The following is a 15,133-nucleotide window of genomic DNA, read 5'->3' as shown; positions in this document are numbered from 1 at the left end:
TAAACTGCTTTTAGTCCTCTGATTAGCAGCAGGATTTAATATTGAAAAGTAGAGTTAATCCGAGTAAAGGTTTGCTGCTGAAGTTCATCAACGTTTGCTTGTACAAAGAACAGGTTGTCATATTCTCTAATAAAAGCATTTTTAAGTGAAAAATCTATATTTATTTAGTCCACAATAGTTCTTGAATGTGTTGCGTACGCAGCCCTATAATGTAACTTTGACTGCTCAAAAAATGTGGAAAAGCTCATGGTATGATTCAACTATGTCCCATCCCACTCTGAGTGCAGGAGGCCTGCACAGGGGCTTCCAATCATGCCATGGTGTCTCCATATATGGTAGAGACACTTCCTATTGCAGCTTCCTGTGCATGTATATAAGGAGGAGCACTTCTGCTTCTTCTCTGCTCCCCCGTGCAGCAGCTGGTTTTCTTGTTTGCTCTTAGATAAACAACCACGGTTAACGTGAGCTTTTAGGTAGTAAATTCTACGTCCTTTTTAGAGACGACAGCCTCCTCGTTGAGAGTTTCTTCACTGTAATCTGTTTTGCTGCATTTTGAAATAAACACCAGATACTGAGCTTTGCTTAGTATTACAAAAGTTTATCTTCGTTGTATTGTGATTTCGTTTGCCTCCTCTGCACTACGGATAACGCTTTTAAAAAAACAAGTTCAGAGTGCGTTAGATGTATGCCCCGAGGCTCAGTCAGGGATTCTGAGCGAGACGTAGTAACCCGTTTGGTTAAATGATACAGGCACCGCGGTGGTATTACTTCTCAGACGTGGCTGAATTACCTCCGTACAAGAGAGCGCTGCTTTGGCGCACCTGTGTGAAGTATTGACCATAGTGCAGCCACCCCGTGTTAGGCCTCGAGTAGGGACCAATAAAATAGGCTGTAAATATATGTTGAACTCAAAATGACCTGCTTAGGTTAAAGTAGTTACGTAGAGGAACATCAGAGGCCGCCTGGGGCCATAAATCACGACTAATGTAACCAGTCACATCAAGTGTATGAACATTAAAAAAATATATAACAGACGAAGCACTAAAAGACCAATTTTGGGACATTTAAGATTTTTCCTTTAGACTTTACTCTCCAAAGAATTGGAGACTAACTTGATTTATAAACCGACACCCATTAAAATTAAATAGAAATATTTCTGCTTCGCTGAGACTGCAGAGTGGCTGATTACCTCCACCGCCTGCTTGAGAAGAGTCATCTGAAGATCTTGCTTTGCCAGAAGTTTCTGTAGAAGAAAACAACAGTAAATGTAGAGAAATGCATTAGTCACTGCAGAGGATGTGGTGCATCACCTGCTGTCACAGAGACAACGGTGTCACACATGATCTCATTAGACATCAGAGGATGTAATAATACATGGTGTCCTGTGATGTCACTACTGATTCACTTTGTGTCGCAGTTCAAAGGTCAGATCAGTCAGAGACACTTCTGATGGCACGTTTTTTTAGACGTCTGTGAATACGGTCTTATTTTTCCAGCCGTCTGCACAGACGCTTTACAGCATTAAAAATTACAGTGATTGTGTATTCAGACCTGAGGTCATGTGATTAAAGTCATGTGACTGAGGTCATTTCACAAAATTCAACAGAAATTATTAAGTGGAGATAACGAGGACGTCACATGGTCCAAAAGACAGCTGCATCTCAGACACATTTCTGACAGATTAGGAATTTTGTGTTATCCATTAAAAAGAAAAATCTAATCAGTGAGCATCTCAGGTTTTCACCAAACACATTCTGACAGCTGCTGCAGGTCGGTTTCTACTCACCAGGCGAGAGTCTCTCAGCAGACACTGAAGACATTTAGTGTAAAGACCGTTCACCGAGTCCTGAGAGGAGACAAGAGCAGAGAGCCGTCAGCGAGGCTCGTCTCCGATCACGTCTCCTACACACTCAAGTCAAAACACTCGGCACGTTATAACTGCTGGATGAAAAATACACACACTTTTTAATACATGCATGCGAGTACTTTTCAACCATAGACTTCAGGTCAATAAAAAAAGGAAATAATACACTCAGAAAGAAGAAGCAAGAAAAAGATTTAAATGCAAAGACTGAAGAGTTGCTCCTACTATGTGGTGTCGGAGTCCTTTCCTCTCCTTCTCTTTGAAGGCCTGACAGAAGCCGTGGATGAACTTGTCCAGTTTCTGGGCGTGGCGGCCCAAGAACTCCCGGACATCCTCCAGGCTCTTCAGGTAGTAGGGGGGAGGCGGGCTGACCTGCGCCGGGCTCGGGTTCACCTCCATGGGCCTGGAGATGCACAGGATGCTGTAGCTCTGCTCCTTGTCGTTGTAGAAGGTTTCCTCGAACAGGATCGGGACCCTCGCCGGACTCGGGAAGCCGGATCCCAGCAGGACCTGCCTGTCCTGGATCCTGACCTCCTGCAGCACACAAGAGGACAAACAGCTCTTCAGAAATAAAGTAACTACCTAACCTAACCTAACCTAAATCAGCAAAAATAAAGTTTTCACCACTCTGTGAAAGACTGTTTGGGAAAACAATGCAACAATGTAAGAATATTGTTCCTCAACCTAAAATTGCAAAGAATTAGTGGATTTCATCGTCTACGGTTCATCATATCATTAAAAGATTAAAAGAATCAGGAGAAATCTCTGAACACCGAGGACAAGGCTGGAAACCATTATTGGATAGGTGTGCTCTTCGGGCCCTGCATTAAAAACAGAAACAATTCTGTGGTGGAAATCACTGCACGGGCTCATAAATACCTCTGAAAACCATCGTTCATCGCTGCATCTACAAATTCAGGTGAAAACTCTTCCATACAAACAAGAAACCAGATAAAAACATGATCCAGCTGGCTGCCTTGTTTAGTTCCCAGTTCTTACAAGATGAGAAGAGTGTTGTTAGAAGAAGAAGTGATGCAACACAGTGGGAAACATGCTTCTGTTGCAACTTTTTGTTGAGATGTGTTGCTGGCATCAAATTCAGAATGAGCATATATTATTTATAAAACAATAAAATTTCTCATTTTCAACATTTGATTTGTTGTAATTGGCCTATTTAAAAAAAAAAAAAAAAAGGGTTTTTCATGATTTATCATTTATATCAGGTGTTATTTTTTGTTCTTATTTTCAACAAATCGTATTAAAATACCAAAACACAACAACATGTCAGTCCGCCGGTCAACACTTTCTGACTTTGTGGCTCTCAGAATAGAGTTTCAGTGATTTCCTAAATCAGCTGCTCTCTGTGTTTTTTTACCTAAAGTTGCTGATTCAGGAGGAAACAGCACATCTGTTGGGGACTATTTTCAGAAGCACATTAATCCACGCTCGGTGCTGCGCAGCAGGACGGCACATTGGGAAACAAGTCAAAGTAAACAGTGTGTGTGTTCACGGTAATACAGGAACATGCAACTCTGACTCACTGATGTCTTTTTAACAAAACTTCTGGACAATAATGGAGCTCTGTGGCAGGAAATACTGAACACAGCCAACCCTGAACATGACATTAAACAGTCCAAGCTCCTAAAGCGGGTCAAACGTTGGTTAATTTCTTCTCTTAAACCTTTTAAAAACGGAGACTTTGGAACAGCTGATGGACGCCTCTCGTTTCAAAAACACTCATGTTTAACTTGATTGAGGAGCAGTCAACAGGACCAACTTGATTTAAATTCAGACTTTGAAAGCTGAAACCAGCAGCAGACCTTTTAAATACTGAGATGTGATGTCAGAAGAACGACTTGTGTACACTTCTTCAACTCAGCTTTAAGCTCCCTCTGTTGGAGATGATGTTTAGGAAGTGAAGCAGGAAGACAGACCTTTCCATCTGCGGTCTTGTATCCGTCCTCCTCCGGCTGCAGGACATAGCTGTCGAAGTGAGAGTCCAAGTAGCTGCTGACGGTCACACTTCCACAACAAGGAACCAGAACCTGAAGGTTTGAGGGAACACGGGACAGAAAATACATTCTTCAGTTTATTCACCACTCAACACACATTTCAATTGACCAATCAAACCAAATCTCAAACACCAAACACCACAGAGAGCCGAATAGAACCACCGAGGGTGTAAAACAAGAACCGGATCTCTTCCATTTGGTTTGGGCCTCCACATCGAGGTCACTTGTTTTAAACTGAGGAAAATAGATTTTCTAATTTGTAAATCTGACTGTTGTTTCTGTTCTGTTGACATGACGACAGGGATTCACATGACCCACTGGCAGCATTTTATTCACGGGGTTCATTTCAGGGCATAAGGATGAAAAACGTGGTCACGAGCCAGAGAAGACGTGAAGCTCGGATGTGTTCCACATCGTTTATATGGCGTCTTGTATAACAGAAGTTTCCAGGTCAGCAGGAAACATTAGAAGAATCCCCGCGGCTGCGCTTGGATCAGCTGAGTTTCCGGAGGAGTCCTGATGAGTCAGAGCTGCTGCTGGCCTGCAATCAGACATTTGACTCTCATCTGCTGCTTCATGTTCACAAGCTCACACAGCTTCTAGAGTCATGTTGAAGCAGAGCGCTGCGATACGGACGACTTTAAACACCAACATGTCGATCTACATCTCTTCACTGGGACGCCACATCACCATGTTACAACACCAAAATATAAAGACTGTGCAACTCTCCACTAATCGTTTTCATCTTTCCACAGTGTGGTGACGGTCCTCGACTCTTCAGACCAACATCCAGCCTGCTTGTTAACACGTCTAGCTCGCTGAAAGGTGACAGCAGCTGTGACTCACGATGCCGTGGAGCTCCGCCACTCGCCTGCAGAGGTCCGGTCTCTGCTTCTCCAACGCCAGGTAGAAAGGATTCCTCAGGATGTTCTCATCATATACAGCCATAAGGAGCTCAAGGTCGGGATCCTGGAAAACAAAAGCATAAAACACATAAAGATGAGCATGACTGAAGCGTCTGAAGGTGCCGTTTGGTGGGAGAGCAGATTAACAAAGGAACCTACTGAGCATGTGCGACATAAAACAGAGAGACAGAGACGAGCGGGATGGTTCATCCTTATATCTAAAACTTCTCGGTTTTTAAATGTCGTTCAATAGTTCTGGTGAAAAGAAGTCACAGTAACTCTCTTTAGCACATTTCGGTGAAACATTTAAAAGCAGCAGACGTTATGGGAGATTTTCTGATAAAACTGCCAAAGTTTTGAATTTTAAAAGGTTACTTCAGAGCTGTTTGAAATGCAAATGTTCCCAGATGCGAGTACATGGATGGACTTTTTTTTTTTTTTTTATAGAGGGCACAACTTAAAACAGGTTTAAGAGTCTGCAGCTACACTTTTGGCCTGACGATGATGGTAGCTGTGAAGTTGATCAAATTTATCCTGGAAAACCTGAATGTCTGAATTACAACCACAAAACAATCCATGCAACATTTGTTGAAAGAACCACAAATATTAACTTCAAGGAGGTTCAAACACACCCTCTGAGGATCACCACCATCAGGAGGATTCATCCTCAGGGCACCATGAATGTCTGCAGTGAATAATAATGCAGGAGTGCTAACATCAGCTGCTCCAACTTCTCGTAAACAGCTCCGGATGGATGAAGAAAGCGACTGCTGAGTTTCCAAGCTAAAGCATGTTGAAATACTTTATGAAAAAGTGAGTTACAGTTAATTATTGATGTTTGTGGAGAAGAAAATAAAAGAGAAGGAAACGGATCATATGATTCCTTAATGCCTCCAAATTTGAATCTTAAGACAAGGCCCACATACAGACTCATCAGTAATAATTAAAAACATTCTTGAATGAGCAGAGGTTGAGGCTAACAGACAATAAGTCCCTTCAAACTACTTTTGTTGTGACGGAAGTTATGTTTCCATCATTTTCTGGCAGTCTGTGATGTTATCTGAATACAAAAGACTCTCTCTGACCCTCGAGGACCTCTCCCAGGATAAAAAAAAAAAGAAAGTACACATTTGATGTTTTTGGTTATTACCTCAGGCATCTGCCTACAATGTGAAGAAACTAAACACACTTAAGGCTTTTTTTTTTTTTGGCTGGAAAATGCATAAAATGTTAGAAATTCAAATTCAGCTTTTCATTCCAACTGGTTTTAATATCACTGAGGTTACAGCAGCCTACATTCAGACATCTCAGGCTGTGCTTTGGGTTCTTGGTCAGAAAAATCAAACGATGTAGAAATGTCTGTTTGTTCTATGGGAAGCTGGAACAACCTTTTTGTTTTTAAAAGTTTTCGGACATTTTATGGACAAATTAATCAATAAAATCTTCTGCAGATTAATCAATATGAAAACTAATAATTAACAGCAGCCCTGATGCAAAGACCCCGACCGTTGGTATAGCAACAAGCATGTGCTCCCTCTGTGGCTTCCCACCTGAAAACACTATTTGTAAAAAGCACAACCAGCCTGTCGTACCGCGACCGTGAATAAAACCTGTTTCTGTGTTTCGCACTAAAAACGCTGAATTCATGTCTTCCTCTTTTTAAATTTGAAACCTGCATGTTTTTTCCAACTGCGGTCTCATTTTCCGCTTCATTTTACTTCTGCATCGCTGCTTCCACACCCATCGAACAGAGAAGAACAACTTTACTCTTTTGCCCCATTTTCCACACTTTAAACGAACTCAGTTTGTCTTCCAGTTCCTGATGTTTCGGAGGGAGTTGAAAATGACTTCAGGATGTAAATGAAAATGTGACCTCGGGACACGAGTGATGTGTCAGATGTCTCTGTGGACGAGCTCTCACCCAGAGAACACAAACCCTCTGTAATCACAAGAGAAAACACTGGATGGATTAAAACTAAGAGGAATTAGTACTTTTCTTTGACTCAGATCTGTTCTGAGTCCTGAGTGCCAAACATAGTCTAAAAAAATGTAACGTGAACTTAACTCCAGAAGGTTTCATCCTTATTTAAGGTTGTATATATTTGGATTTGATCATTTTAGTAACATGTTTTAGTTCTGTTCCTACTGTATTTGTTCTTTACGGTGTTTTTTGGTGAGCTTCACACAAATTTCCACTCTTGAATAAAATAAAGCTCTATTCTGAAATGTATTGCTCACTGTACGGTGGCCATGTAGGACTTAGACACTCATCAGTGTAAGCTATATTTAAGCTGAAGGCTAACGTGATTTTTTTTTAGCACGCTAACATCTCTAGCGTGGCTAAACGATGTGCTTTAATTCCACTAATCCCTCGCTTGAACAACCTGCACACATCATCCCAGATATTCATTTAAAAATCATGTTTGCAGAAGGAAGACAGAGAATGTGAGATCATTTCATTGGTCTGGAGGATGATGTGCAGCACATTGTCACCATTCAAGTATTTCGTTGTTTGCTAGAAACGTTAATTTTCTAAATCATGCAGACTAAAAACATTTTACCACAGACACAAGAGAAATGATTTCATTGGCATCTTATTCAGGAGAAGTTGGTATAATTAGAAACAAGTGAAACTGAAGATGTTCCACATTTAATACCACAGACTGATGCTGTTTCCTCCGTCTGAAGAACATCACCAGTCACTATTTCACTGTGGTAATTATTTCATTTAAATAAGATTCAAACAGTAAAAGTGTAAACAAATCACTATTAAAGACTGAAATGTGCTTCAGTGTTTCATGTTTTTAAGGTTCAGGGATCTGATTAATTACATGAGTTCATTTCTTAGAGACTTGAGGAGGTGAAAGTTTAGTGAAGTTTAAAAAAGAAACGATTTCACAGTAAAAACAGATTTCACTGTCTTTACATTTATCAAACTTATTTTCACAATTCTCAAGATCACAGCTGTTTTTTTCTGATCTCTTTTCAAGAACACACGGTGTTACGTTTTTGTTTGTTTGTTTGTTTGCCATGTTAAATATGTTAGCAGCTGACAATGACAACACTGGACAAAATCAAATATCCCGTTTGACCAAATGCCTCGATATCTATATTGCAGTGATGTTGTACCGATGACTATTTGTACTTTCATCAAATGCATACATCATGAGATTTTTGATGAATAACCAGCAGTAACGTGGACGTAATGACTCAGCTGGTAAATAATGGAACCGCTAACAGTGTGACGAGTTCAAAAAATGACATCATTTTGCTGTACTGCTGCTTTTTAACCAGGAAAACCACATTCTGTTATTTACAGGATTCAAAACCGTAGACGATAACATCATATCACAATATCATATAATATCTAAATATCACCTGTAACATGGTAAACATGTTTAACTAGCACACAGAACAGCTGAGGCTGCTTGTCATTAGATTTGCAGGTATATTCACCACCAAAGTTCTTCTGGTTCATCCAGAGAGGAACATGAACGTCTAAAACTTCATGACGGTCCAACACCGGTTCAGACATCTAAATCAGAAGCACAAGTGTTGAAGCTCACTGTGGCACGACAGGAAGTCAGGAGACCACCGGAGTCATGTGGATCCATCTGCTGGGGACCATGAACAATCAATCCATCCAACAGATGTTCAGATATCTGCCCATCAGCATGGCTACAAAAAACAGCAACATACATTTTAACGCTTTATTCCACCTAATATAATCATCAAACAGCCAATAATATTCTGAATGGACCAACATCAGTTTAAAGAAGAATTAATTTAACCTTCAGGCAGCAAACACCGGACTGAAGCACACAGAATAAACCGTGTAGGAGACAAACAGACGGACAGGAGCAGGAGGGAAGTGATAAATAACAACAACAGAGACATAAAAACAGTTTCTCTTCTCATGCACAGTTCTGTTTCTGCACCGGGCTTTCTGAGGGAAACGGTAGTAAGATCTGACCTCGGATCTGTTCTCCAACATCCTAAACAGAATCACAAACCTAAATGACTCCCAGCTTTAAGATGGACTCACCTCCTCCCCCTGCTCGGAGGTCAGCTTCATCCTCCCTCAGCTCCTCTACACTCACACTGGGAACCAGCTGAGCGGAGACATTGGATCCCCCTCCTGCCTGAGCGGCCCCATGTCAGGCGGCTCAGCTGGGATGGGACTGAGGAACGAGTCATATGACCCCCCCCCCCCCCCAGGTCCTCGTGACCTCACCGACTCGAAGCAAACACCGTTCAGTGGTGCGGAGGAGTGTCGGACACACAGCTTTCAGATCACAGTCACTCAGCTGACGTCTGAAGAGAAAATACTTCAGCAGCAGAACCAACGACCACGAATACCGAGACTAAAGTTGAACCACCCTGATGACACATCCTGATCACAGAAAGTACTTTAACCTGTGAGGCGTCCTGGTGGGCTGCAGGTGGATCATCATCACAGTCCGACGACTCAAAATGATGAATCAATCATTGGATATTTTACACTGACAATCTGTCGATATTACACACATTTACCCAATACAGCTTGTACAGTAAGACCTCTTAAAACATGATCATCTGGATGAAGCATAACAAGAAGCATGAATGATGTGAGGTGAGAAAAATACATATTGTGTTATAATAAATGTCCAATTATAAGACAAGTACTCTACAGTCAGTTAACTCTTGATTTTAAATTTAAATCTGGGTTTCAGTAAGTTACTGAAACCATAAACCACAGATTGATCGGTAGAAGACACGAGGTGAGCAGATGGCGGGTGGATGAGATGAACCGGGGCAGCAGGACACCACCTCCCCTGGTTTCTCTGGATCAATAACACTCTTTGAGGAGCTGGAAGCTAAAAGCATCCAGAGAGGATCATCAGCGTCACTTGGTACTTCTCCTCAGGGCTGCACACATGATACCTGAACCTGAACACCACTTCTATCCTCCTCTGAGCAAGACTGAATACGGAGAGTGAATAAAACGCTGAGACACCTCTGACCTACAAGAACCAGAGATCAGTCGTCTGTCAGCTGTGAATGAAACAAACACAGTGAAGGACCTCGATCACAAAAACACAAAGTGGAATTTAAGCCTAAACCAGGAACTGTCAGCAGCAACATTTGTGATATTTATGGAGGACATTTCTGGGAGTATTTCCGAGATCAAATTAAATTGAACAGGAACATGTTGTAATGCTATAACATGCCAGTGTGCCACACATAAATGAGCCATTTATAACGTACACGTTTGCATACGTTCATGCGGTCGATGTGTGTCTGGTGTGTCGGAGTCTCATCAGGTGGGTCAAAGACAGATGTCCACCCCTCATGAGTCCAGCTACACACCCAGCACGAGTTACTCTCCACTGAACTTTGATGACGTCTCACTTGTGTTTACTTTAATAAAGCGACTGTTAAATCCCACAGGATGAAGCCAATAAGATGAGGAAGACCATCATTGATCTACTTGTTTTATTTAACCCGAAAGTCAGGATTTAGCAACTTGAAACGATTTATAACGAAGTGTTTATTGGAGGAACACGAGGCGGGTTGCTCAACATTAAATTCACCCTTTTTTAGATGGAGGCTGGTGTTGGTGTCGGACGGATCAACGAACTAACCACCGGCTGGTCACATCTCATCTTCACATGTTTGGACCTCTAACGTGACTCAGCCTGTCAGACACAAGGACCGGAAGTTTACAGATTAGCCCGCTAGCTATCAACAACAACAACAACAACAACAACAACAACAACAACAGCGTTTAAGCAGCCTGATTATAAAGCGGAGCTAAGAGCTAAGAGCTAGCTTTAGCAGCTCGGACAACGTTGTAGTTCGCTGGTTAACATGTTAGCAGGACAACTAGTGACCCGAGCAGGACAACTAGTGACCCGAGCAGGACAACCAGTGACCCGAGCAGGACAACTAGTGACCCGAGCAGGACAACCAGTGACCCGAGCAGGACAACTAGTGACCCGAGCAGGACAACCAGCAGCCAGAACAGGGTTTCACCTCTTATCGAGTCTGTCGGGTCATGAAGGCTTTGGCATGGCAGCACCGAACACCTCCTGGTCCTGGTCCTGGTCCAGACCTCCTGGTCCTGGTCCTGGTCCTGGTCCTGGTCCTGGTCCAGACCTCCTGGTCCTGGTTCTGGTCCAGACCTCCTGGTTCTGGTCCAGACGGCAGCAATTTAGAGGAAACGTGTAAACTAAGCGCCGCTTCTCAGATGGTGTTGAGTGATGTCCATGTCCATGTCCATGTCCACGTCCACGTCCTGCTCCCCGGGATGCAGTGATGATGACCACGTCGTTCATCCGCAGGAGTTTGATTCCTCGATCTGTTCTGTGGTTCAACTTCACCACCCAGGAAACCACCGGAGACACGCCGGCTCACAGCGACCCCTACTGGCCGACACGGTGCAGTGCAGCTGAGACAGACTGACAACAGAAAACAAAAGAAACAGACAAATCAAGTGTTTAAAGGGGAACTCCGCCAGTTTCAATTCCAGAGGGGGTATTAGTCCATACCGTGAAACAGCTGGTGGATCATTTCATCTGTGGCTGAGTTTTATCAAGTCTGCAATCCCCGAAAAACCCACAGTGACTTCTTCAGGGTGAACTCGTCTCAGCCTCTGAGTCTTCAAATGTACAGATTTACAACACGATGAGTGCAGGTGTGGACATATCACCAGGAAATTCATCTGTGGAACCGGCTGCTGCATAATGAGAAATGTAGGATCCAGCCACTGATGCTTAACCTCCATGAGATGGAGTTAAAGCAGGATTTCTTTGACCATTTGTGTTTAAACAAATCAGCCATGTTCAAATTGAAAAATGTCAGAAACTAACTAAGATGTGCAAATAAAAAAATGAAAAAGAATTTCTGAATATACACAAGAGGAGGAGGTTTTCATTCAATTCAGTTTTCTTTTTATGGAACCAAATCACAACGTAAATCATCTCAGCGCATTTTACACAATAAGATCGTTATAACAACCTGGCGACAAAGAAGCGACAGCTGGAAGGAAAAACAGATTTTTAACAGGAAGAAACCTCCGACAGAAGCAGACTCAGACGTGGGCGGCCGTCTGCCTCGACCGGTTGGAGTGAGGGGAAAAAAGAACAGCATTTAATAAGTAAATCAGTTTTAAAACTCAGTTTTTAAAAAAAGGAAAACAAACCATCATGACAACACATACAACTCACACACATTCAGACTGAGGACATCTGTCCTATAATAAGTGCCCAAAACATAATTTGCTGCATGTTACAAACTCCTGTTCAACATTAAAGACACAAGTTTTAACATTTTTAAACTGAAGCAGCATCAGTCTACAAATAAAAGTTGTCATCAAAATTTAACTTGCATAAAAAAAAAAACATTGGTATTGAAGAATTCTTAAAGTACCAAAAGTAAAAGTACTCATTATGAACAATAGAGTTTTAAAATCATATAACTGATTCTAATGATTGACTCATCGATGTGTAAATGACTTTAATGTGTGTCTAATTTGAACTGTTGTTTTTATTGTTCTGATTATTGTTGTTGTGTGGTCATGTGTCCTCTTGAAAAGTGCTGTTGTTTAATTAATGACAATATTCTGTGTTTAGATTTTTTTTTAAGATTTTCAGCTGCTGTTTTTCCCTATAAAATAAAATAGATTCCACAAATCAAAAGTATAAAACTACAACTACAAAAGACCCAAAGCAAAAATAAAGGCGGATCACGTGTTAATGCATCAGTGAGTTATTAACAGTGATGGATGAGATCATGTTGCATAATGTGGACCTTTATGTTTTTATACTTGAAGAACATCCTGCTGATTAATATTGGAGGAGTTTTACATGTTAAGTAGAACTTATACACTCATGGAGAAATAGAAATATTGAAGACAACAGAATAAATGTGAAAATCAAACAACTGCTGCCTGAAGTGACTCATAACAGCCAACAAGTAGTCAAACCATCTGGATTAACTGAACAAATAACAGCCTACTTTTATTGAATTAACAAAGTAACATTATGCAAATGATCACAGAACCATTAAAGTAAAGCAGATCCACACTCAGCTGCATTAAACATGAAAACAAAACTGAATTTTCACTTCTCACAGTTGTTTAATTCAATTGTCAAAACCCATTTTGGTTTTAAAAGAAGAATCCATCCAAAAGTAAAAATCTGGTCGTCACTATCTCACCGTCATGCGAGTGTCATTAATAATCTCTCACCATCTGTCCTCCTTTAAGTATTTTTGAGTTTCCTACATGTTTTTGAAGCCAGGCTGGTTAGTGAAGCAGGTTAAAGCTTACAGAACAGGAAAATGATAATTCCAATCAGCGCCGTGTGTTACGCTTTAACGTAGAGGGGTTTCAATTGGTCAGAAGAAAAAAAGACTCTGGAATCTAAAAGTCACTACAAACTGATTTCCATCCTTTCCCTTCACAGTTTTTTGAATGAGTTGCTTACTACAGACGGGGAAAACAGGTGTACTGATCAGAGCTCGGTTCCATTAAGTATCCCAGTAACTCATGACAGTGAACCATCATGCACAAAAGCAGGACCTCCTCTTAGTGGACCGCAGCCATCATTAATCCACCTTTTCCTGATGTGACAAGTCGAGATGTCGGCTGTAAAAAAAGATCTGTCGGTTCCTAACTCTCAAATCCTCATTCAACAACACACGTGCAGCAGTACCAAGCATTCCCCGCAGGGGGCGCCAGTATGTGTAGATGGTAATATGAAATGTCTGGTGGTGCTGCTGCCTTCATTTACATCTCCTGAGGTTTTCCAAGTCCACATAAAAAGAAAAAAAAATGAGGGTGATATGTTGTGCAGATTATAAAATCAAATCTGTGATTATGAGTAAACTGAACAAATACTGAAAACTAAGAGGCACTACTGACGGGAAGAAGTATGTTTGAGGAACATACTCTTGTTTTGTCTTGTTCAAATCAGAATAAGACATTTTTTTAAGTTTAAATAGACAAAATGTAACTGGAATTATCCAAAGAATATGATAAAATAGCACCACTAACAATATGTCGAAGACATTTATGTCCTGTTTAGCATGCTAACAAGCTAGCCCTGTCTCATAAAACCACCGGCGCACCTCCAGGGTCTTTGGGACTGTTGTAATCACAAATGTTCGACTTTGCGGTGAAATTTCTCAACAATTGGGTTGTAATTTGTTGAGTTTTAAGTGAGTTTTTTGAAGTAAAATTGCAAGAATTAGAAAAATTAGAAGTTGGGGAGGAAATAAAGTAGATCTTTTTAAGCACTACCTGATAAAGAGTCATAAATAATCACTTCCTGTGATGATAATCATGCTGCACATCATAGATATATTTCCAATCTTTTTCGATGTATTTATTGAACATTCCCAAACTTCCCAAAAGTGACATATCTTTCCAGAACAGACGGTCTGCGACTGTAATATAGAACAAAGGCTCCATCTGCTGTCCAAATAAGAGCTTTAGATGCTGTTTAATTCGTATTAATTCAACTTTATGTCGTAATGCTTTCAGCAGAGCTTCTGTTGACAACATGTTTTGAGGAAAAATCATGGGAATTTAGCAAAATGTCAAGCTCCTGCAAATATTGCTTGTTTTTGCACAATTTCTTGAAGAGGTGAGGTGAGTCTGACCGCAGCCCAACACGAGGGGAGGAACACAACATAAACAACGATGACTGGAGGTCTCGACTCAAAACAAACGGTAGCGTTGGTGTTGCTTTCCAATTCAATTCAATACAAAAATATATATTTTTTACATGGCAACAAATCACAACACAAGTGGTCTCGGGGCACTCGGGGCCGTCAGATCCTTCCAACCAAACCTTTCAACAGCTCGATGAGTAAAGGATGAACTTTGATGCTGAACTCGCAGTGTTTCTGGTAGATTAGTATGTAAACAGCTGTTCATAATAACACTGGCTATGTAGCGGTAGCTTATAATAGTAATACATTTTGTAATGTCAGTGGTGTCCTGGCCATCAGGACGACTGAGACAGATCCAGGTGGGCCGTAAATAAAACCCTAAAGCTTTTCCCGGCAGTCTCGGTGTGCCTGTCACTCAGGGTGCTCATGACCGCTGCAGGCAGGCCGGTACCAGCCGGGAAGTTCAGGGCTGAATTTCATTCCCGTCACACCTCTGTGTAACGTCACTGACAAATTGAAAACGTTAAATGATCTGGAATCAGCAGGAATAGCTGTATGTGATTATCAGCAGGTCATCGTTCAAACTGAGAAATTCTACGCAGCAAACAAACCAGACGTACCGACCTTCAGACCAGATGGGACTGGCTGGACGCTACGGGGCTCTCTATCGCCTCCCAAGGTACGAAGTAGAATTA

The 15,133-nt window shown here is 41.4% G+C and overlaps 1 protein-coding gene across 1 annotated transcript in view; it reads right to left on the bottom strand.

Annotated features, from left to right (window-relative positions):
• Positions 1-11,137, bottom strand: part of ankrd27 (ankyrin repeat domain 27 (VPS9 domain)) — a 30,804-nt gene extending 19,667 nt beyond the window's left edge. The window contains exons 1-6 of the mRNA XM_069719646.1: positions 10,797-11,137; positions 4,723-4,845; positions 3,799-3,909; positions 2,090-2,398; positions 1,787-1,846; positions 1,190-1,243 (exon numbers count right to left, since the gene is read on the bottom strand). Coding sequence (XP_069575747.1) covers positions 1,190-1,243; positions 1,787-1,846; positions 2,090-2,398; positions 3,799-3,909; positions 4,723-4,824 — 636 coding nt within the window. The 5' untranslated portion in view covers positions 4,825-4,845; positions 10,797-11,137. The remainder of the gene's footprint in view (positions 1-1,189; positions 1,244-1,786; positions 1,847-2,089; positions 2,399-3,798; positions 3,910-4,722; positions 4,846-10,796) is intronic.
• Positions 11,138-15,133: the final 3,996 nt, after the last annotated feature.

This window comes from Brachyistius frenatus, unplaced genomic scaffold (genome assembly GCF_029030835.1).
Source record: "Brachyistius frenatus isolate BFR_SWC_R1_liver_20210118 unplaced genomic scaffold, ASM2903083v1 Contig_219, whole genome shotgun sequence".
Lineage (NCBI taxonomy): Eukaryota > Metazoa > Chordata > Actinopteri > Embiotocidae > Brachyistius > Brachyistius frenatus.
The sequence above is the reverse complement of the archived record's forward strand: the minus strand, read 5'-3'. Positions and strand labels throughout refer to the sequence as shown.